General features: G+C 41.7%; 1 protein-coding gene across 1 annotated transcript in view; it reads left to right on the forward strand.

Annotated features, from left to right (window-relative positions):
- The first annotated feature begins 5,354 nt into the window (after nucleotides 1–5,354).
- The window catches only part of ATL3 (atlastin GTPase 3), a 39,881-nt gene continuing 20,541 nt past the window's right edge, over nucleotides 5,355–24,694 (forward strand). The window contains exons 1-7 of the mRNA XM_060158868.1: nucleotides 5,355–5,569; nucleotides 5,710–5,853; nucleotides 13,888–13,992; nucleotides 14,488–14,538; nucleotides 22,311–22,367; nucleotides 23,358–23,450; nucleotides 24,485–24,623. Of these exons, the coding sequence (XP_060014851.1) occupies nucleotides 5,363–5,569; nucleotides 5,710–5,853; nucleotides 13,888–13,992; nucleotides 14,488–14,538; nucleotides 22,311–22,367; nucleotides 23,358–23,450; nucleotides 24,485–24,623 (796 nt within the window). The 5' untranslated portion in view covers nucleotides 5,355–5,362. The remainder of the gene's footprint in view (nucleotides 5,570–5,709; nucleotides 5,854–13,887; nucleotides 13,993–14,487; nucleotides 14,539–22,310; nucleotides 22,368–23,357; nucleotides 23,451–24,484; nucleotides 24,624–24,694) is intronic.

Genomic DNA, 24,694 nt, shown 5'->3' on the forward strand with positions numbered 1-24,694 from the left:
GTGAGCTGATGGTGGAATATCCAGGTGAATCTTCCCCTTAAGCAGTTGCACATTTGGACCTAAGTGCAGGTTAGAAATGAATGAAGTTGCATCACCAAAATAGAGGATGTAGTGAAATTATAAGAATAAAGAGCTTATTCAGGGAGAGGTTGAGAACTGCAGAAGGCTAAAGCAGGGCGTTGGGGGGTATCACAGGAGGCTGAAAAGGAGAACCAGTGAAAGGGGGTGATAAAGAGGCTGGAAGAGAACTAGGAGTGGGCACTGTTGTGGAGTCCAAAGGTTTTAAGAAGTTTTAGAAGTGGTTGGCCAGTGTGTTATATCACAGGTGTAGAGTTGAATGAGAATCAAGAAATGCCTATTGGATTTGGCAGGAGAGGTCATTGATGAACTAGAGAATGGTTTCAACAGAGAGACTGAGAGGAAAGTCAGATTGCAAGGTGATAAGAAGGGAATGGGTAGATAAGTGGATGAAGACACACTTTCAGGGAGGTTGACAAAGAAAGACTGGGAGGAGGAAGGGAAGAAACTGACTTTTATTGAGGTTCTTTACATGTACTATAGGGTTTAGTGTTTACAGTACTAGGAAGCTATTATTCTATGGTAGATCCTGGGGCTGAATGTGGTAGTTTCCCTACTCCCCAGGGGCTCCCAGGAGCTCATTACAATATTATTATGTTGTAATGAGTGGAATAATAGTAAAGGTTTTAGTGGAAATAGGAAAGTGGGTTCTTTTTATGGAGTCCCTAATATGTGTCAGACACTGTCCTTTGAGATGGGTATTAGTTTTATAAATAAATGGAGCTACAAATGGTTAGAAATTTATCCACAGTCACATTGTGACTAAATGGTGGAGTTTTTCGTTTATTCCCCAACTGTTTATTGGATGTCTACTCTCTGTGGGCACTCTTCTGGTTCTTGGGGGATATAGCATTGAACAAAAGAGACAAAAATTTCTGCCCTCATGGAGGTTACATTCTAGAGGTGAGAAAGTAAGGATTTAAGCCCTGCCGTCTCTCTTGATTGCTTTTAGTGTACTGTGCAAAGTGATGGGCTCTGAGAGGATGGGGTGGGTGATCAGGACAGAGGGAGGGTGAAGGTGATTGTTGAAGGATGAGCAAGTGTTTGCTGGAGTCAAGTGGAAGAAACATTTCAGGCCATGAGAACAAATGGTTGAATAGGCTGTATATTTGAAAATTTGGAATCAAGACAGGACAGGACGTGAATCCTAACTTTCTCCTAGGAGGAAGACCAATGAGTATAAATTTACCTGGGAGGATGAGGAGAATAAAGCATTAGAGGAACGAAGGCAGTAGGGCGAATGGTGAAAGGGTTTGACTTACAGGATGGGACTTTTTAGCTTTCAGCCATCAATCCATAAAATGTTTTTGTAGTTTTTTAAATAAATTTGTTTTATTTATTTAATTTTGGCCACGTTGGGTCTTTGTTGCTGCACGCGGGCTTTCTCTAGTTCCTGCGAGCGGGGGCTACTCTTGGTTGCGGTGCGCGTGCTTCTCATTGTGTTGGCTTCTCATTGTAGAGCATGGGCTCTAGGCGTGCGGGCTTCAGTAGCTGTGGCATGTGGGCTCAGTAGTTTTGGCTTGCAGGCTCTAGAGCATGGGCTCAGTAGTTGTGGCACACGGACTTAGTTGCTCCGTGGCATGTCGGATCTTCCTGGACCAGGGCTTGAACCCGTGTCCCCTGCATTGGCAGGCAGATTCTTAAGCACTGTGCCACCAGGGAGGTCCTTGATAGTTTTTTTTTTTATGTAGTTGCTGATATGTTTATGTACTGTAATGAAGGCATTCATCCCTCAAGGATGAGGTAACATCCTTAAAGCAACACTCGGGGATGTTGACTTGCATGATCAACCTAACAGGCAGGAAAGGTTGGAAGGTGGCATGGCTAAAGGAGATGGCCCTGAGGTTTTTTTTTTTTTTTTTTTTTTTTTTTTTGCGGTACGTGGGCCTCTCACTGCTGTGGCCTCTCCCGTTGCGGAGCACAAGGCTCCGGACGCGCAGGCTCAGCGGCCATGGCTCACAGGCCCAGCCGCTCTGCGGCATGTGGGATCTTCCCAGACCGGGGCACGAACCCGTGTCCCCTGCATCGGCAGGCGGACTCTCAACCACTGCGCCACCAGGGAAGCCCCGGCCCTGAGGTTTTGATTAAGGGATCTATGAGATTGGGGGCAGGTTGTCTGAGATGCGAGGATAAATCAGCAAAGGAAATTTACATGATATCTAGAAAAGGGTGAGTGGAAATAAGATTTTTACTTGGATGATCAATAATATAGTTCTCTTGTCTTAGGAAGTGAGAGATAAAGATAGTGTGGTGAAAAGTGAGCAGCTCTATTTGTTTAAATTAAATTATTAGTGATGTGTACAGTTTAAAATGATTTTTCCCTTAAGTGGATCCAAACCAAAGGAACAAGATCTTTTAAAATCCGGTGTGCCCGGTATACTGTCGGAGAGAAATGCAGGGTCACCCCAGCTCCCTCAAGTAAATATAGCCTGGTTCTCTTCTTTTTCACTTTGCTACAGGCAGAAAGAGGAAGAGATGAGGGAAGGCTTTATCACTTTTTTTTTAAACTGTCCTTCTTAGTGGTCTTCATCTTCTCTTGAAGTGTAGTTCGTTGTCTACAGCTGCATACATTTTTGTCATGTGATTATTCTATCTTGTTTGTAGCCCAGGTAACTTTATCTTCCATACCTGTTGCCCTGACAGTATCACCTGCATCCTTAGGGTGGTAGCTTTCAACTAGATTACAGTACATACCATCCATCCTTTTTACAGTTGTTTATTGTGTGCCTGCTTTGTGTCAGTACATTCACACTGCTCAGTAAACTTTAATAGTGAAATAGATAAAATTGAAAGAGCCAGTACCATGAACTCAATTGTGAAGTCCTGGGGGACTATTGTATTGGTTACTAGGTTTGGTTGTATCTCGTAGAGCCTCCAAGTAAGTGATTTAAACGAGGTAGACATTTTTCTTTCATATGAAAGTGAGCCAGCATGGCAGTTCTGCTACACCAAGTCCTCAGCCCTACCTCTCTTGTTGCTCCAGTATTCCTAGGGTGTTGCCCTCACATGCCTGGTCCAGGGTGACTTGGTCCCACTTTTGCATATAGCCAGCAGGAAGGGGGAAGATGCATGATATGCAAGTTGCTATATCATTTCCAGTCAGAACTTAGTCACACAGTGATACCCTACATACAAGGTTGGGTTGGAAATGTGTTTCTTCTGAGCATTTATATGCCCAGCTAAAAATATATTACCATAGCAGGAGGAGAAAATGAATATTGGGGGAGCAACCAGTCATCTCAGGGACTTTGTTTGGTATTGCTTTGAGTACTGCACAGTACTTAACCTTGTGGCTTGTCCATAAGGTGTGGATAAATTGTTCTCATTTCTTCTTTTATATAAAAGACTGAAGGTCTTCAGGTCCTGGATTCACCTGCTGTTATGGCAATAAGAACTCTAAGAGATTATTTACAGAAATGTTTCCTTTTTATAATAGGAAATAATGGGAAAGAAAAGTATTAGTATATATGTATTATAATGCTAGAATGACACTGAATCAATGTTTATAAATTGTTTTCCAACAGTTTGCAAAAAATTAAAAAGTGGCAAGAACCCTTTTGTTGCTGCCTGATACAGTAAGTATAAAAAGCGAGCAGCGGGACTCCCCTGGTGGCACAGTGGTTAAGAATCCACCTGCCAATGCAGGGGACACAGGTTCGATCCCTGGTCTGGAGAGCACCCACATGCTGCGGAGCAACTAAGCCCATGCGTCACAACTACTGAGCCCATGTGCCATAACTACTGAAGCCCGCACACTGTAGGGCCTACATGCCGCAGCTACTGAGCCTGTGTGCTGCAACTACTGAAGCCCGCGTGCCTAGAGCCTGTGCTCTGCAACAAGAGAAGCCACCGCAATGAGAAACCCGTGCAGTGCAATGAAGAGTAGCCCCTGCTCGCCACAACTGGAGAAAGCCTGTGGTCAGGAACGAAGACCCAGTGCAGCCAAAAAATAAAAATAAATAAAAAGTGAGCAGCAATTCCCATACTTAAAGATTAGAGTCTGGCCGTCAAGCTGTTTTGTTGACTTTGCCTGCTGTGATCATTCAGCCTTTACTGCTTCCCAGATGAAAGTGTTTCTGGGACCATGTGTATGATTTTGGCCTAATCTGCCTACCTGTTCTATGCTCAATATTTGTCCTTCAATTTACTTTATATTGATTAGTTTTTAAAACTTAGCCTCCTAAGCAATAATCCATTAAAACATGGTTTTGTTTCCTAATGTTTAATAGTCATTAAAATACATAATTATTAAAATAAAACAAGTGTCCTTTTAACTACCTAAAAACATCTCCTTTAGTACATACACTTAGGGAAGGGAAATAGTGCTTTGCCTCATTTCATAGGCCCCACTGCTGTTTGTTTGTTTGTTTGTTTGTTTGCGGTACGCAGGCCTCTCACTGTTGTGGCCTCTCCTGTTGTGGAGCACAGGCTCCGGACGCACAGGCCCAGTGGCCATGGCTCACGGGCCCAGCCACTCCGCAGCATGTGGGATCTTCCCGGACCGGGGCACGAACCCGTGTCCCCTGCATCGGCAGGCGGACTCCCAACCACTGCGCCACCAGGGAAGCCCTATGGTTTTATTTTTAAAGTAATTTATTTATTTATTTATTTTTGGCTGCATTGGGTCTTCGTTGCTGCACGCGGGCTTTCTCTAGTTGTGGCGAGTAGGGCCTACTCTTTGTTGCTGTGTGCGGGCTTCTCATTGCGGTGGCTTCTCTTGTCGCGGGCTCTAGGCGCATGGGCTTCAGTAGTTGTGGCGTGTGAGCTCAGTAGTTGTGGCTTGTGGGCTCTAGAGCGCAGTCTCAGTTGTTGTGGCACACGGGCTTAGTTGCTCCGCGGCATGTGGGATCTTCCCGGACCAGGGCTCAAGCCCATGTCCCCTGCATTGGCTGGCGGATTCTCAACCACTGTGCCACCAGGGAAGTCCTGGATATCCTTTTTTAATGATATGCTCGTTCGTAATCTTTTACCCATTGCTATTTTTAAAGGGGGAATGGTTGTCTTTTGTTTTTCTAGAGTGATTCTGGATATGAGTCCTTTGGATTTAGGTGTTAGGAATATTTCCTCCTAGCCTGTGACTTGCATTTTTACTCCCTTAAGGATGTCTTTTAATGAACAAAAATTCTTAATTTTAATGAAGTCTAATTTGTCATTTTTTTTCTTTTCTGGTTGGTGCTTTGTGCCGTGTTTAAGAAGTTTTTACTCTTCCTATGTTAAAAAAGTAACATTTTAAAAATATTTGAAACTAATATTTTTTTTTCTCTACAACAACATAGGTGATGCTATGGAGAGTGGAAAGCCTTGTCCAGTGCAGGTTGTTTTGGTGCAGAAAGACCAACATGCCTTTGAGCTAGAAGAGAAAGCCTTGGCCAGCATCCTCTTACAGGAACACATCCGAGACCTTGATGTGGTGGTGGTGTCAGTGGCTGGTGCCTTCCGAAAGGGCAAGTCCTTCTTTCTGGACTTTATGCTACGATACTTATATATCCAGGTAAAGTAGAATTATTTCATTTCAAATTAGAAAGTGAGACTGTTATGTCCAAAAGAGCAAACTAAGCTCATGAATTATCCTTGATGTGTAAAGTTACTCGAAATTTTAGACTTAATGGAAATTTCTTATTTCTCCTATAGAAGGAAGGTGGCAGTTCAAATTGGTTGGGTGACCAAGAAGAACCGTTAACAGGGTTTTCATGGAGGGGGGGCTCTGACCCAGAAACCACTGGGATCCAGATCTGGAGTGAGGTTTTCACTGTGGAGAAGCCAGATGGGAAGAAGGTAAGGAAGAAAAAGACTTATAAACTAACAAACACAACAGAATGAGAACTTTAATGTGTAGCCTGATAATCCAATTAAAAATGATTTTTATCGTAATGATATAAGTGCATGTTTAAAACTAATTCATGAATAAAATGTCAAAGAGTAACATAAGGCTTCTAACGAAAAATAGCTGTCAGGTGCCCTAGTCCTCTGTCTGCTCATTTTCACTTCCCAAAGGCTAATGCTCTCAGCTGTTCAGATGTTACTTCTGTTCTTTACACTCTTACTCCTGTAAGCATTCACTCCCCCCACCCCTCCAGCTGTCAGCAGGGCATCTTACCCACCTCATCGAACCTAGTAAGCTTCAGTTATAGAACTGCTCCCCAGGTTTCTTTGTGAGGGTCAGCAGGGGCAAGTCATGTGTCTCCTAAAGTGGAAGAGGGGATTTGGGGTTATGACTGTTTCTTCAACAGACTTTAACCCATTCCTTCTGTTTTTAGCCTCACCCTAAAGCATACCTTCACAGCTGTTTGTGCCTCTCATTTTTGAGTCTTTCCAGGGCTTCAGGTTTCATATCCCCCCTTCAGGTTGTTCAGTTTCTGCCGTTTGCTTGATGTTAAGTAATTAAATATTTTGAGAGCTGGACAGTTGATGCACGACTTTTTTTTTTTAATGTTTATTTATTTATTTGGCTGCGCTGGGGCTTAGTTGCGGCACGCAGGATCTTCGTTGCTGCGTGCGGGATCTTTAGTTGCAGCATGCGGGATCTAGTTACCTGACCAGGGATCGAACCTGGGCTCCCTACGTTGGGAGCTAGGAGTCCTAACCACTGGACCACCAGGGAAGTCCCTGATGCATGAACTCTTGATCACTGTTTCCACAGTTTCTATTTCTTTTCCTTATTCTTTTAATGTTTTGTTTCTTTCTCTCTTTGTTTTTTGTTGTTTTTTTTTTAGTAAAGTTTCAGGAGAAAGGTATATAGGAAAACCCTCTTTTTTTTTTTTCAGCATAAATACACATACAGAAATGCGTAGCAAAATGGGGAGATTATCACACATTTTTTTTTAAGGGTAGAGAATGTAGGAGAGTAAGGAGTTTTTGGAATATAACATTAGAAACTTTTGCATGGAAGGATCTTTAGATGTTATTTTTATCCAGCCTTTAATTTTTTAACAGCTTTACTGAAATTTAATTGATGTTCCATTTCTCCCCTCCCAGCTTTAGTCACTATTTTACTTTAATAACATTGTTTTTATTGTTGTTTAAATGGTCAGTTATCTTTTAAAGATATTTAAATAATAAGAAAAAAGCCATATATTTACCCATGCAGTTACCATTAACTGCTCTTCACTTTTTGTGTCCAGGTTTTTATCTATTTTTTGTATTCATTTTCCTTCAGCCTGAAGGACTTCTTTAATATTTCCTGGGCTTCCCTGGTGGCGCAGTGGTTGAGAGTCCGCCTGCCGATGCAGGGGACACGGGTTCGTGCCCCGGTCCGGGAAGATCCCACATGCCGCGGAGCGGCTGGGCCCGTGAGCCATGGCCGCTGAGCCTGCGCGTCCAGAGCTGTGCTCCGCAATGGGAGAGGCCACAACAGTGAGAGGCTCACATACTGCAAAAAAAAAAAAAAAAAAAAAAAAATTCCTGTAGTGCTGCTCTTTTGGTGCAGAATTCTTTTAGCTTTCTTTCTATGTTTGAAAAGTATTTTGCCTTTGTTTTGAAAATATTTATGCTGGGTATAGAATTCTAGGCTGGCAGTTTTGTCTTTCAGTGCCTCAAAGATGTCACTCCCCTGCCTTTTTTTTTTTTTTAAAAGATTTAATTTAGGGCTTCCCTGGTGGCACAGTGGTTAAGAATCCACCTGCCAATGCAGGGGACACGGGTTCGAGCCCTGGTCTAGGAAGATCCCACGTGCCGTGGAGCAACGAAGCCTGTGCACCACAACTATTGAGCCTGTGCTCTAGAGCCAGCGAGCCACAACTACTGAGCCCGTGTGCCACAACTATTAAAGCCTGTGCGCCTAGAGCCCGTGCTCCGCAACAGGAGAAAGCCCACACAGAGCAACGAAGACCCAACGCAGCCAAAAAAAAAAAAGATTTAATTTTATTTATTTTTTTGGCTGCGTTGGGTCTTTGTTGCTGCATGTGGGTTTTCTCTAGTTGCGGCGAGAGGGGGCTACTCTTCGTTGCGGTGCATGGGCTTCTCATTACGGTGGCTTCTCTTGTCGTGGAGCACAGGCTTTAGGCACACAGGCTTCAGTAGTTGTGGCACATGGGCTCAGTAGTTGTCCAGTGCAGGTTGTTTTGGTGTAGAAAGACCAACATGCCTTCGAGCTAGAAGAGAAAGCCTTGGCCAGCATCCTCTTACAGGAACACATCCGAGACCTTGATGTGGTGGTGGTGTCAGTGGCTGGTGCCTTCCGAAAGGGCAAGTCCTTCTTTCTGGTAGCTCGCTGGCTTAGTGCTCTGCAGCATGTGGGATCTTCCCGGACCAGGGATTGAACCTGTGTCCCCTGCATTGGCAGGCTGATTTTTATCCACTGTGCCACCAGGGAAGACCCTTCCTTGCCTTTTTGCTGACATTACTTCTGCTGAGAAATTGGTGTTATCCTTTGTTCTTGTGTGTTTAATGTGTCTTTTTGTCTAGTTGCTTTTATGGGGTTTTTGTAGTCTGACTGGAGGGAACAGGTGCTGTTCTTGGTCCTCTGTGAGCCTTAGGTAGTGTTCCCTCTAACCCCCTTTTTTTTTTTTTTTTTTTTTTTTGCTGTACGCGGGCCTCTCACTGTTGTGGCCTCTCCCGTTGCAGAGCACAGGCTCTGGACGTGCAGGCTCAGCAGCCATGGCTCACGGGCCCAGCAGCTCCGCGGCATGTGGGATCTTCCCAGACCGGGGCACAAACCCGTGTCTCCTGCATTGGCAGGCGGACTCCCAACCACTGCGCCACCAGGGAAGCCCCCTCTAACCCTTTTGAATGGCTCTTTCTCTAGTCTCAGGTAATTTCCTTATTCACATGAGTTGGTCAGGACTCGGCTGAACACTTGATGGGTACCCTCTGTAGATCCCTGGTGTTCTCAGGTAGCTCTCTACTCAGGTACTCTGCCTAAGAACTCCTGTTTCCTTGGTCTTCCTGACTCTCAGCTGTATTTCCTGACTCAGAGAATCTGGTGGCTCTGCCTGGATTCCCCCTCCCTGTGCCTTGGCCAGTTAGCTGGGTCAACTGTAAGGCTCACCTCATCTGTTTCCTTTCTTTCAAGGATCATTATCCTTTGTTACCCAGTGTCCAGTGTCTTGAAACTGTTGTTTCATATATTTTGTCTGTTATGTTTGGTTTTAGGTGGGAGGATAAGTCCAGTCTGTTATTCCATTTTGACTGGAAATGGAAGTCCAATCTTCATTTTAGAGATACTGTAAAATGACCCAGTGAATTAAGGGCCTGCTGTGGGTAACATAGCGACTCTTAGAGACGGCACCACAACAAGGCCCTATGACCTTCATTTCTGTTCTTATTTTTTGTATCATGTTCTGTTTCTACATTTCTGGTAATGTGTGGTAGGTGGTTTTGTTTTTTACTTTTTATTGCAGAATAGTTGCTTTACAATGTTGTGTTAGTTTCTGCTGTATAGTAAAGTGAATCAGTTATACATACGTCCACTCTTTTGTAGATTTCCTTTGCATATAGGTCACCACAGATAGGGTTTCCTGTGCTAAACAGTAGGTTATTATTAGTTATCTGTTTTATACGTAGTAGTGTATATATGTCAATCCCAGTCTCCCAATTCGTCCCACCCCCCAGTAGATGCTTTCTTAATTTTTCTTTTTTTTTTTTTGTGGTACGCGGGGCTCTCACTGCTGTGGCCTCTCCCGTTGCGGAGCACAGGCTCCAGACGCGCAGGCTCAGCGGCCATGGCTCACGGGCCCAGCCACTCCGCGGCATGTGGGATCCTCCCAGACCGGGGCACGAACCCGCGTCCCCTGCATCGGTAGGCGGACTCTCAACCACTGCGCCACCAGGGAAGCCCAGATGCTTTCTTAATTTATTTTTAGGAATAAATAATTATTGTTGACTATGTGATCCCTTTGTACAGAAGTGGTGGGCCTCATTTTAATTTTGGGGGAATGTGGTGTATTAATTCTCCTTAAGGGTTTAGGAAATCTCTACAGTGTTAGTAGTAAGCAGGCTTTGCTTTTAGTTATCTGACATTTATAGTGCCGTCATTTTTTTATCTTGTTGAATTGACTCCTCTATAGAGCTCCATGTTTATTGACAGCATTTTGGTTTCCTGCCCTTTAAAAAAATTTAATAGACTTTATTTTTTAGAGTAATTTTAGGTTTATAGGAATATTGATCAGGAAGTGCAGAGTTCCCCCTTCCAGTTTCTCCCTATTATGTACATCTTTTGTCAGTGTGATACATTTGTTATAATTAATGGACCAGTATTGATAGGTTGTCATTAACTAAAGCCCATGGTTTACGTTAAGGTTCACTCTTTGTGTTGCACGTTCTGTGGGTTTTGATAAATGTATAATGATATGTAGCTACGATTACTGTATCAACAGAGGAAGTGCACTGCCCTAAAAATCCTCTGTGCTCCACCCGTTTGTTCCTCCTCCCCTCCCTGAAATTCTGGCAACCACTGATTGTTTTACTGTCCCCATAGTTTCGCCTTTTCCAGAATGTCATATAGTTGGAATCATATAGTATATATAGCCTTTTCTGATTGGTTTCTTTCACTTAGCAATGTACATATTTTTATGGTTCCTCACATCTGTTTGTATTGATAGCTCATTTCTTCTTATTTCTGAATAGTATTCCACTCTATGTATGACCACAGTTTATCCACTCACCTACTGAATGCCATCCTGTTTGCTTCCAAGTTGTGGTAATTGTGAGTAGAGCTGCTGTAAATATTCATGGGTAGGTTACTGTGTGGACATAAGTTTCAACTCATTTGGGTAAATACCAAGAAGTGCAACTGTTGGATTGTATGGTAAGATTGTGCTTAGTTTTGTGAGAAACTGCCATGCTGTCTTCCAAACTAGTTGTGCCATTTTGCGTGCTCTCCAGCAGTGAGTGAGAGGTCCTGATGTTTCATATTCTCGTTAGCATTTGGTATTGTCAATTTTCTGGTGTGTAAGGATACCTTGTTGTGTTTATAATGTGTTTTAAAAAAAATTACATTCAGACATCTAGCAGGATCAGGAGTGCTTTAAAAAAAATCAATATTCCTACACCAGAAACTAACACAACATTGTAAATTAACTACAATTAAAAAAAATTAATATTGGATAAATGCTGTACTGATAAGCAGTTCTTTAGAAGTTAGCCAAATAAAAGTTTAGCAAGATGGTCTTATTTTATACTTGGTGAGGTTTTAGCTTAGAGCTTGTCTAATTAGAAAGCCACCTACAAGTGGAATTACTGGGTCTGAGAATGCCCATTTCCTCTTTTTCTAGCTATTGCCAAATTGTTCTTGAAGGTAGTTATGGTATTTTACTATTCCACTACATGGTATGAGAATACTATTTCCCCGAAATATGCAGCACTTTAAGTATACTTATGACTCCCACTCCTCAAAGAGCTTCTCTTTAGTATGTCTTCTTTTTCCCTCTGTTTGGCCTCATTTTTCTCATTAGCAGATGCCATGGTTTTCTCTTTTTCATTGAGGTATAATTCACATACCATAAAATTCAACCTTTAAAATACATAATTCAGCAGTTTTTAGTTCACTCACAAGACTGTGCAGGTATCACCATCTAATTCCAGAACATGTTCATCACCCCCAAAAGAAACTCAGTCACTCCCCATTTCCCTCTTCTCCCAGCCCATGGCCACTATCGATCTACTTTCCTCTTCCATGTTGGCTGTTTCATATAGATGGAGTCACGTAACATATGGGTCATTTGTGTAGCCTCTCACACCCAGCCCAGTGCCCTCAAGGCCCATCCATGATGTAACACTAGTAATGACTAATGATGTTGAGAATCTTTTCACATAACCATTTGTATATTTTCTTGGGAAAAACATCTGTTCAAATCAAATCCACTTTATAATTGGGTTGTCTTTTTGTTGAATTCTTTATGCATTCTGGATACTAGACTTTCATCGGATATGTGATTTGCAATTATTTGAAGTCCAGTTTGTATATATTTTTTTGGTCTGTTGTGCTTTAGGTGTCATATATTAGAAACCATTGCCTAATCTGAGGCCATGAAGATTTACACCTATGCTTTCTTCTATGAGTTTTGTGGGTTTTGCTCTAATATTTCGGTCTTGATCTGTTTTAGTTAATTTTTGTATATGATGTGAGGTAGGGATCCAAAACCATTCTTTCACATGTGGAAATCCACTTGTTCCAGCCATGATTAGTCTTTTTTTTTTTAACCTTCAGTTTTATTTGTAATTTATTTGTTTATTATTTATTTATTTTTTGCCGTATTGGGTCTTTGTTGCTGCGTGCGGGCTTTCTCTAGTTGCGGTGAGCGGGGGCTACTCTTCATTGCAGTGTGTGGGCTTCTCTTGTTGAGGAGCATGGGCTCTAGGCACGCAGGTTTCAGTAGTTGTGGCTCGCGGGCTCTAGAGCACAGGCTCAGTAGTTGTGGCCCACAGGCTTAGTTGCTGTGCGACATGTGGGATCTTCCCGGACCAGAGCTCGAACCCATGTCCCCGGCATTGGCAGGCGGATTCTTAACCACTGTTCCACCAGGGAAGTCCCCATGATTAGTTTTGATTGGTCGTTTAGTTTGACAGTATCCTCTTCACAAAACAGCTAAGGTGTGGGTAGATGAACTCTTTTAGCATTAGATTTCAGTGTATTCAGGCTAGAAACTTCATTTCATTTGAATTGACCTTTTTTTCTGAATAGTGCTTTCTTTTGGTTGAATTTATATCATATGTATTCAATCACAGTAGTGCGTTGGGTATATGAAAATCCATAAATATATAATGTTATTAATGGGTCCTGATATATAAACTATATAAAATGATTTATTATCATTTCTAAGAATAAAAATACTTTTCTAAGTAATAAAAATGCCATTTCTAAGAATAAAAATTTTGATTTGTATTTGTTATCGTAAATCTTACCTAAAAATGTTTTTGACTATGGCATTTCTCTTCTTGTATTCACTAGAGCTTCATAGAAAGCTTCCCATCTGGCCTTTGCAGTAATTTCGGTATTGGGAAAGAGCTAGGCACTTGCTGATGAATTCACTTATTTTTCTGAACATATTAAACCCTGTCCTCTTTTGGAACCAGTTATGCACGAGTTTGAAAAGTTTTATTTTTAAATTATATGACTGAAAATTATAGCAAGTTGTATAAGGATTATAAGGTACTATATCTTATTTAACATTTTGCATACATCTAACTTTTAAGGTGGGAACGTTCATTAAGGCTTCATGAAACCTAATTACATAGAGTGAATGATAGCCTAGTTTCTCCTGCTTTCATTTGGCATCTGTGGTGTGGTCTCTGTTTCATAAAGATTGAAATAAATGTTCATTTTATTTTATCAAACAACGAGAAAACTCTAGAAATTTGAGAGAAGAATGCAGGCTTGCAGGTAAATGCCAAAAATATCCCACGCCATATGTTTTATTTATTTTTTGATTATGCCTAAGTTTAAACTAAGTCAATTAATTAATTGACTTAGCCAATCCAAATGACTGGCTTTGAAAGTGAGCTAATAGACTTCAACATTTGGCTGTTTTGATTGTTAGGGTGATTTTCCCCTCTTTTCATATTGCTTTGTATGCCTCTATTTTGTATCATATCACCGGATGAGAGCAGATAATCTTCTCCAGCAAAGTTCTCTGTTCAAAAATACAAGGCAGCTGAATACTTATATTTATTGAAAAAAATTCACGTATTAAGTGGACCTGTGCAGTTCAAACCCCTGTTGTTCAAGGGTCAACTGTAATTGTACTTTTCTGATAGAACCTACGAGCAGGTGCTTAAGCCTCATTTAAATATTACCTGTACTTTTCAATTTCTCCTTGCATGTCTTCCCTTCTCACTTTTACATATTTTGTTTGTGTTTCCTTTTTTCCATAGGTTGCAGTTGTTCTGATGGATACCCAGGGGGCATTTGACAGCCAGTCCACTGTGAAAGATTGTGCTACCATCTTTGCTCTAAGTACCATGACTAGTTCTGTTCAGGTAAGACCATTTGACTAGGAAAAAAGTTTGTAGAAGAAATAAGATGAAGAGAATACATCTTTCAGTTATTGTTCTGTTATCAGCATTCCTATGGTGATATGTAAATGTTCTTTTTAGACTACAGATATAAGTTAAGCTCTTACATGCTTAAGAAGGAGCCTAAACTATTTTTCCATTTTGATCATAAATATATGTAGTATATTCCAAGAAAACTCTGAAAAGTGAAAATCAAAATTATATCATTTACATCATACAGGAAATGTAGATTTGGTAAAAATTGAAGAAAACTATATTTTAAAGTGTAAAGGAAAGATTATGTGATTTCAACATTATATGCATAGTTTTCCAAAAGACATGTTATTACTGTTTAAACAGACCTCATATTCTTATATGCAGACCTTTCATTGTACAAAGCTTCTGTTCAGTCCTTTAGCCTTATTTGGGATTCATTTGAAGTAAGCTAGAGTAGAATAAATCTGGATTTTTGTTTTCTAGATTTATAATTTGTCCCAGAACATTCAGGAAGATGATCTTCAACAGCTACAGGTATATATTTCTCATAAAAATGTTAATATATCATTTAAAAGTTTTAAGACTGAGATAAGTTTTACAACTGAGTAGTTTCAGCCAAAGATTGAAACATGGAGGAAGGCTTGGGGTTCATGGTAATCCTGCATTCTGTATCTGTGGCTGGAGTGGTCAGGGAAGGCCTTAGTGAGTTGAGCTGGGAACCGGAAGAAAGTGGGTGGGTCAGTCCTGCAGATATATTGGGGGGAGGGGTGTGGGGAGTGGTGCAGGGGAGGGGACAGCAGGAAGAAAGACCCTGAGGTGGAGTGTGCTTGTCAGGATCCAGGAACAGCAAGAAGGCCAGTGGGTGGGGTTGGAGGGTGAGACAGGAGAAGGCCAAGTGATGAAGTCAGAGGGGCATTCAGCTTCCAATGATGCCCTGCCTTTGTAAGGACTTGGGCTTTTCCTCTGGGTGAGACGGGAGCCATGTTTTGATCAGAGGAGTGATATTATTTGACATATTATGAAAGGATCACCCTGGCTGTTGTGTTTAGAATAGATTTTTAGAGGCACAAGTGTGCATTCAGGGAGACTGGTTATGGAGCTATTGCAATAATTCAGGCGAGGTTAAATAAATTCATATTTATAAAATGCATAGGATCATGTGCCTGGAAAACAGTATGTGCTTAGTAACTGCTAGCCATTACTTATTATACCTATCACTGCTACTGTTATTAGTCATTGTCTCCTCTTCTCCATAGTAGCAGTTCTTTTTTGGGGGGCTACTTTGGGTCTTTGTTGCTGCGCGCAGGCTTTCTCTAGTTGCGGCGAGTGGGGGCTACTCTTCGTTGCGGTGCGCGGGCTTCTCATCGCGGTGGCTTCTCTTGTTGCAGAGCACGGGCTCTAGGTGCGCGTGCTTCAGTAGTTGTGGCACACGGGCTCAGTAGTTGTGGTGCACGGGCTTAGTTGCTCCACGGCATGTGGGATCTTCCCAGACCAGGGCTCGAACCTGTGTCCCCTGCATTGGCAGGCGGATTCTTAACCACTGCGCCACCAGGGAAGCCCCGAGGGAGAAATTTTTAAAAAAATATTTATTTGCTTATTTATTTGGCTGCATCAGGTCTTAATTGTGGCACGTGGGATCTTTTGTTGTGGCGCATGGGCCCTCTAGTTGTGGTGCGAGGGCTCCAGGGCGCGTGGGCTCTGTGGTTTGTGGCACGTGGGGTCTCTAGTTTAGGCACGCGGGCTTAGTTGCCCTGCGGCATGTGGGATCTTAGTTCCCTGACCAGGGATCGAACTCACATTCCCTGCAGTGGAAGGCAGATTCTTAACCACTAGAGCACCAGGGAAGTCCCGAGGGAGAATTTTTTTACCAAGATGTCAAAGGTAGAAGACAAAAGAAAAAAAGGGGCTAGATTTGATTCCATGTAAATTACAAAAACAGGGTTCTGAACAGGAGTTCGTTACCTATTAAGTGCTGAGGGAGAGAGATGCCCAGGTATCAGAGGTCCCAGTCTGGGGGACTGGGAAAGGTTTCCTGGTGGAGATATTCCCTTCACTCTGTGCCTTCCTCATAGAGCCTAGAATTAAGCTCTCTAAATGGGTAAGATGATATCTATCATTGTAATATTTTTTCTCCTTTTAAAAGTTAATAATGTATAATATTACTGATGAAATTAGAAATATTATCCTTTGAAAAAACTGGGCACTTTGGATAAGGCTGAAGTCCCCCTCTCCCCCTCCCCAGAGGTAACCACTATGCCTATCAGTTTTGAATATATCCTTTCTATTCCCTTCCTGCGTTCTGTAAACAGGTATGTATCCCTATAGGAAATATATGACATGTGACAGCAAGCCCTTATCCAAACGCTTTGAGGCTACATGTGTTTTGGAGTTCAAATTTTTTTAGATTTAAAATTAAAAAATTTTTTTTTAATTTACTTATTTCGTTGTGCTGGGTCTTTGTCGTGGCACTTGGGATCTTGGTTGTGGCATGCGGTATCTTTAGTTGCAGCATGTGTGATCTTTAGTTGCAGCATGTGAGATCTTTTAGTTGTGGCATGTGGGCTCTTAGTTGCGGCATGCAGGATCTGGTTCCCTGACCAGGGATCGAATCCGGCCCGCCTGCACTGGGAGCACGGAGTCTTAACTGCAGGACCACCAGGGAAGTCCCGTTTTTGGATTTTAGATAGATAATATGGTGCGTATATTATAGCATGATGTCTAGGATAGGAATGGGCATTTGGTTAATACCTTTTAATTAAACACATTAATATTTCTGCAGTGAAATGTGTGACTAATTATATGAAATAGGATAAATTAAACCTATTTAAAGCCTTAACATCAGTTTAAGGCAGACTTTCCTCCAAATGAGTTTGCTGCTTAACTTGGGGTTTTAGAGCTTTTTGGATTTCAGGATTACAAATAGGAAATCATGGTTGTATATAGTTTTATAGTGTGTGTTTGTCTTTTTTTATATATAGTATTTTAATTTACCAGGTACTTTTTTTAAAAATAAATTTTATTTATTTATTTTTGGCTGCATTGGGTCTTCGTTGCTGTATGTGGGCTTCCTCTAGTTGCGGTGAGCGGGGGTTACTCTTCATTGCGGTGCGCGGGCTTCTCATTGCAGTGGCTTCTCTTGTTGCAGAGCACGGGATCTAGGTACACGGGCTTCAGTAGTTGTGGTGCGTGGGCTCAGTAGTTGTGGCTCACGGGCTCTAGAGTGCAGGCTCAGTAGTTGTGGCACACGGGCTTAGTTGCTCTGCGGCATGTGGGATCTTCCCGGACCAGGGATCGAACCCGTGTCCCCTGCATTGGCAGGCGGATTCTTAACTACTGCGCCACCAGGGAAAACAGTACTTTTTTAAAAAAACATTTTATTTATTTTTAACATGGTGGTCTGTATTCATAGTTTAAAAGTCAGTAGTCTTGCAGTGTTCATAATGAGCGTCCCTTCTACGTCCCATTCCCTTTCTCCAGAGGCAGCCACTTGTACTCCTTTGGCTGAGTCTTCTGCTATTTGTGTCTACAGTTTTAAAGAACGTGCTTATATTTTTCCTTCTGGATTTAAAAGACTTAAGTATTATTTCTTATATAAAATTAGGATTTCTCTCTCTTTACAACTCTCCTACCCCTCACTCAGTTTCCTTCCTCTCATCTTCCCAGTAGTTAACGTTGCAATTTTTGGTGAAAAAAGTATTTGTATTTGCCTTATTATATAGATATATGTATATGTTCTTCATAACTGAGGTGTCTTATATCAGTCTTTTCATTAGTTTAGTGTTCTTTGCTTATCAGTAATGCGTCTGCAAAGGAGAGACTCAAAAAATGTCTCAGTCTGATCTTAATACTTTAGGTTCTGTTTTATTTTTCCCTGGGGAGGCATGACTTCTTGGCCTGTGTTTTCTTCCTTTAGTCTGGAGTGCTTCTTCTAGACCTGGGGCATAGCCGTCATCCTAGTAATTTATTTATTTATTACAATTATTTGTTTATTTGTTTATTTGTTTATTTTGGCTGCGCCAGATCTTAGTTGTGGCACGCGGGATCTTTGTCGCGGCACGTGGACTTCTTTGTTGTGGCATGCAGAATCTTAGTTGCAGCTTGTGGACTTCTTAGTTGTGTAATGTGAACTCTTAGTTGTGGCATGCATGTGGGATCTAGTTTCCCGACCAGGGATTGAACATGGGTCCCCTGCATTGGGAGCATGGAGTCTTACCCACTGGACCACCAGGAAAGTCCCTATTTTCTTTCTTTTAATAAAAAATTATTTTTATTATTTTTGTGTGTGTGTGATAAAAACTTTTAAAACTCTTAGCAACTTTCAAGTATACAGTACAGTATTATTAACTACAGTTGACCCTTGAACAACGTGGAGGGTTAATCTGCATATAACTTGGCATATTACCTTTAAGTTTCATCCATGTTGCCACAGATGACAAGATTTCCTCCTTTTTAAAGACTGAAAAAGATTCCCTTGTGGTATATATAATCCATTATATATATATGTATAATATATATAACATTTTTCTTATCTATTCTTCCATTGACAGACACTTAGATTGTTAGATTGTTTCTGTATTTTAGCTATTGTGAATAATGCTCCTGTGAACATGGGAGTGCTGATATCTATTTGAAATAATGGTTTTGTTTCCTTTGGATATATACCAAGAAGTTGGATTGCTGGATCATATGGTAGTTCTACTTTTAATTTCTTGAGGAACCTCCGTACTGTTTTCTGTAGTGGCTGCACTAATTTACATTCCCACCAAGAGCGGACAAGGACTCCCTTTTCTCCACATCCTCTCCAACACTTGTCTTTTTGATAATAGCCATTCTGACTGGTGTGAAGTATAGCTCGTTGTGGGTTTGATTTGCATTTCCCTGATGATTAATTATGTTGAGCACCTTTTCATGTGTCTGTTGGCTACATGTATGTCTTCTTTGGGAAAATGTCTATTCATATCCTCTGCCTGTTTTTTAATTAGATTTTTTTGGGGGGGCTGTTGTGTTGCATAAGTTCTTTATATATTTTGGATATTAACCTCTTATCTGACATATGATTTGGAAATATTTTCTCCCATTCGGTACATTGCCTTTTCATTTTGTTGATGGTTTCTTTTGCTGTGCAGAAGCTATTTAGTTTGATGTAGTTCACTTGTTTATTTTTGCTTTTGGTGCCAAATCCAAAGATTGCCAATACTTATGTCAAGGAACTTACCACCTATGTTTTCTTCTAGGAGTTTTATGGTCTCAGGTTTTACATTCAAGTCTTTGATCCATTTTGAGTGAATTTTTGTGTATGGTGTAATATAGTAGTCTAGTTACATTCTTTTGCATATAGCTGCCCAGTTTTCTCAACACCATTTATTGAAGAGACTCTCCTTTCCCCATTGTGTGTTCTTGTCCCCCTTTTCCAAAATTAATTGACCATGTATATGAGGGTTTATTTCCGGGCTCTCTATTCTGTTCCATTGATCTGTGTGTCTGTTTTTATATCAGTACTGTACTGTTTTTTTTTTTTCGCGGTATGCGGGTCTCTCACTGTTGTGGCTTCTCCCGCTGCGGAGCACAGGCTCCGGACGCGCAGGCTCAGCGACCATAGCTCACGGGCCCAGCCGCTCCGCGGCACGTGGGATCTTCCCGGACCAGGGCACGAACCCGTGTCCCCTGCATCGGCAGGCGGACTCTCAACCACTGCGCCACCAGGGAAGCCCAGTACTGTACTGTTTTGATTACTAAAGTTTTGTAATATAGTTTGAAATCAGGGCCGGGCAATTTCTTTTCGATTCCTTTCTCAGTTGGATCCCATTTAATCTTTTGTTTATTCTGTCCATCATTGTATGCATTCTCCAGTAGCTTCCTGAGAAAGGCTGCATAGGAGATAACATTTTTGAGGTCTAATAAATCTGAGCATGTGTTAATTTTATCCTAGAATTATAGGAAGTAATTTTGTTTTAGAATTGAAGGCATTGTTTCATTACTTTCCAGCTTCCAGTGTCTCTGCTGAAGTCCCACATCATCTGATTCCTTTGTATGTGACCTTTTTGTTTCTCTCTGATGCTTTTAAGATCTTCTGATTCTTGGCATGAATTTTCATGGTTATGTACTTTAGTGTGGGCTTTTTCTTCGTTCTTGGTACACTCATATCCTCAGAAAGATAGACGTTACAACTGTTGTAACCAAGAAATAACAGGATGCTGGTATAAAGCAACCTTCAGAAAACCAGAAAGAGCTCCTGGAAATTACAACTATGACAGCAAAAATGGAAAATTCAGTACAGGAGGAGTTAGAAGGTGAATTGGAGAAAATTCTCCTAACAGGTTGACTAAAAAGACAGAGAGTAGAAATCAGTAGGAGGGGAGGTAGTGGAGCATTGAGAGAAGAGAAAAGCAGAGGAGAGAGATAGAGCGGGGAGGAGAGAGAAGGGAAAGGGGAGGAAGAGAGGAGAGGGAGAGGTGGAGGAGAAGGAAAACGGAGGGCACTGAAAAATAGGAAAATTTGAGGATCAATTCAGGAGAGGCTTAACATGTTGGTAATCGATATTAGTAAAACAGAGCACAGAAAATGGAGGGAGAGAAATTATAAAAGGATTAAGATGATGTTCTAGAATTGAAAGACATGAATTTTTATCTTCCTTGCCAGAAGCTTTTCTCAAAGGTGTGGTGGTCCCTGGTCATCTGTATTTGAGAGTGAGCCACTAAAATACCAACGGGGAGCCTTTGGTGAGAGAGTGGCCTCTTGTGCTGGTTTGGATCACCAGTGAGATCACTGGGCAAGATCATTTAGTTATTTTGTTGCAGCCCCTAAATGTCAGTATTTGCAGACTATTATTCTTGGGTTGTCAGTTTCTCCAGAGACATCTTTAAACTCCTACCTGGGTAGGTAAAGCTTGCTGCGGCTCCAGCCGGGTGAGAGGCCCAAGGAATCTTACTGTGGCACATGTAGACTTGACTTAAGTACCTGTTTCCAGTAAGGTAGGGGACTTACTCCCATCTTCAGCTGAGTTTGGTTTCAAAGTCTAAATTCTTTTTGGTTCACTTCCCATCTTCTGTGAGGGCAGGAAGGGGATTGGAGCAGGCGGAGGGAGCAGGATCTGGGAATGTCGGTGATCCCTCCACAGACTTCCAGCCATTTCCCAGCTCCCTCACGCCCTCCGTCAGGGTGACTGGTGCTTCTAATTTCTGAGCCTTTCAGGGATTCTGCTGAGAGACTCTGCTTGTCTCTTTCTGGCCCTGCCTCACAGATTTCTTAGCAGGGAGGAGAAAGCCAAAACCCGAGCCAGTTCTCATTTGTTTTCCTTCCAGAGTGTTTGTGACAACTCCTCTTTTTCATATAATTTGTGATCCTCTCTGTCCTGTGAGTTAACAATTTTTAAACTTCGTTTTGCTTTACTTTTTAATGAGGCTTCATGAAGAAATAGAGGTAAATGTATGTGTAGACCCTGACTTTGAAGAATTCGTTCATTGGGTCATTTGAATGGCATGCATCCTACAGGCCCAGTACATGCTACTGTTGCTGCTGGAGGTCCCGTAGTGCACAGAACAGACAAACGTCCTTGCCGTCACGAAGTTTAAATGCTAGTAGTGAAGACAGACACTAATCAAGATAAATAAAGGTATATTATGTTAGGTAGTGAGACAGGTGAAGGAGAAAAATTTCACAAGGACATGGGGTAGGAAATACTATGTGGAAAACTAATCTTTTTAGGTAGATGGCCATGGGAGGCTTCATTGAGAAGGAGTCATTGGAGTAAAGACCTGAAGAAGTGAGGGAGCCGATTATGCAGATGTTTGGGGGAAGAACACTGCAGGCAGAAGGAGGAGTGAAAACAAAGGCCCTAAGGCAGCAGTGCGCCCTGCAGGTTTGAGGAACATCAAGGAGGGCCAGTGTGACTGGATCACACTGTAAGGACTGGCTTTTATCCTGAATGAGGTTGGAGGGTTTTGAGCAGAGGTATGATGTGGTCTGACTAACCTTGTGTATGACAGAGCCACCATGGCCGCTGTAGTGAGAAGAGTCTGTGGGGGGCAAGGGCTGACGCGGGAGAAACTACTGCAATATTGTAAGCCACATGGAAGTTGTGAGTGGTTGGATTGTGGGTTTGCTAATGAATTGGGATGAGAAATGTGAGAGAGAAGAATAGTCAAGATTATTTTAAGGTTCATGACTCCTGCGGGCTTTTGAAACTGTAGAATTTTGGTCTCAGATAAGTACTGTTCAGTCTGTTAAATGAATTATTTGCTATAGAATAGCCATAGAAATACTTTATATAATATTGCCTTACAAACCATAACTCTTCTTTTTTAAAGCTCTTCACAGAATATGGTCGTCTGGCGATGGATGAAATTTTCCAAAAGCCCTTCCAGGTAGAGTATTAACTATAAATATTTAAGTCATATCTTTTAGTTCAGAGATGAGCAAACTACAATCCACAGGCCAGGTCTGGCCAGCTGCCTGCTTTCATGTGACCTGTGAGTTAGGAATTGAAAAAAATCAAAAGAGGAATAATATTTCATGACATATGTAAGTTATTTGAAATTTAAATGTCAGTGTCCACAGTGGAAGTTTTATTGGAACACAGCTACACTCATTTGTATCGTCCATGGCTGCTTCTTGCTACAGCAGCCTGAAATATTTACTCTGTGGCCCTTTACAGAAAGTTTGCTGACCCCTGCTTTAGCTAATTGTTTTATGAGGGTAGGAATGCATAGTAGGGCTTCCCTGGTGGCACAGTGGTTGAGAGTCCGCCTGCCGATGCAGGGGACGCGGGTTCGTGCCCCGGTCCGGGAAGATCCCACATGCCGCGGAGCGGCTGGGCCCGTGAGCCATGGCTGCTGAGCCTGCGCGTCCGGAGCACGTGCTCTGCAACGGGAGAGGCCACAACAGTGAGAGGCCCGCATACCGCAAAAAAAAAGAAGAAAAAAAAGAATGCATAGTAAACCTCAGTAAGATTAGAGGATCTCTAAGTATTATTGTTTTAGTTTTCTTTTCCTTTCTGACATTAAAAGTAGATCTCATTTTATGAGTAACTAGTGCCATATGTTTTTCTTGTCCTCCACCATATTCCTCATACTTGCGTTTCGAGCAGAGCCCCGAATTTAACATTTTCTCATCAGTCTCTTCCTATTAACCCATGAGAACAAAAATATCAGATGGGATATTGACCTCACATATGGTTTATACATGTTCTGCTAGTGTTTATAAGGTTTCTAAGACATTACAGAGTAGATAAATCCTTCAGCACATTTTCTTGCCCCCTTTGAAGAACCTGGCATTATGCAAAGAAGTATTTGAATGGTTATTTTGAAAATACATTTATGCAGTATTATAATACATTCTGCTCTCTTTCTAAACAGACACTGATGTTTCTGGTTCGAGACTGGAGTTTCCCTTATGAATACAACTATGGACTACAGGGGGGAATGTCGTTTTTGGAAAAGCGTCTACAGGTAAGTAGAAATATAATCTTCTGAGGAATTACCTGAAGTAGTGATAACTTTCTCATTTGCCTTTAGCTATTGTATTTAAAGCACATCATAGAAAATTACCTTGTGTTTTGAACACTCCGGAATATTAGCGCAATAATAATATTCATGGTAAGATTAGAGAACCCATGTATATAACTCACAGGGATTGGAGAGCAGAGCCCTGTGCAAAAGCCCAAGCTTTAATTGCAGTTTCTGTTTCACATTTTACACGTGGGTCCATATGTGCCTTTTCTTTCTGGTGTGGATACAAACAGGCTTCAAAACACAGAAGTCAGGATTCCTTGGTGGCGCAGTGGTTGAGAATCCGCCTGCCAGTGCAGGGGACACGGGTTCGATCCCTGGTCCGGGGAGATCCCACATGCCGCGGAGCAGCTAAGCCCATGCACCACAACTACTGAGCCTACGCTTAGAGCCTACAAGCCACAACTAGTGAGCCCACGTGCCACAACTACTGAAGCCCGCGTGCCTAGAGCCCATGCTCTGCAACAAGAGAAGCCACCGCAATGAGAAGACTGGGAACCGCAACGAAGAGTAACCCCCACTCGCCGCAGCCAGAGAAAAAGCCCGCACTCAGCAACGAAGACCCAACACAGCCAGAAACAATAAGTAAATAAATAAAATAAAAATAATAAATAAACTTATAAAAAAAACAAAAACAAAAACAAAAAAAACCACAGGAGGCCTCTGTCAATGACTGCTAATTGGTTAGACCCTGCTTCATGCCCACAAACCTTCCTTTATTCTTCCTAAGTCTTGTGTAATACTCTTTTTTAAGAAACTCTTTAGTTGCTGTTCTTTGATAGCTCTAGGAGCCAAGCCATGGTTAATCGATTTTATGCATTTATTGCTTCTTAGGGTTCTGAGTTTTCTCATTGGAAAACACCTAGGCCACTACGATCCATTAGAATTGGGAAGTCTCTCCTTTGTCATATACTAGTGGTTGCTGGTGAGGAAAATCAAATGGTCTTTTGTAAATTGTTGGCCTTTATTGGCAGGTGAAAGAACATCAACATGAAGAAATTCAGAATGTCCGAAATCACATTCACTCATGTTTCTCCAGCGTCACCTGTTTTCTGCTACCACATCCAGGGCTCCAGGTCGCCACAAGCCCTGACTTCGATGGCAAATTGAAAGGTGTGTTTCAAATGATGTTATTTTATACATGTGATTTTATGTTTGGAATTAAATAGTGACCAGAAAATATC

This window comes from Lagenorhynchus albirostris, chromosome 9, assembly GCF_949774975.1.
Source record: "Lagenorhynchus albirostris chromosome 9, mLagAlb1.1, whole genome shotgun sequence".
In the NCBI taxonomy this organism is placed as follows: Eukaryota; Metazoa; Chordata; class Mammalia; order Artiodactyla; family Delphinidae; genus Lagenorhynchus; species Lagenorhynchus albirostris.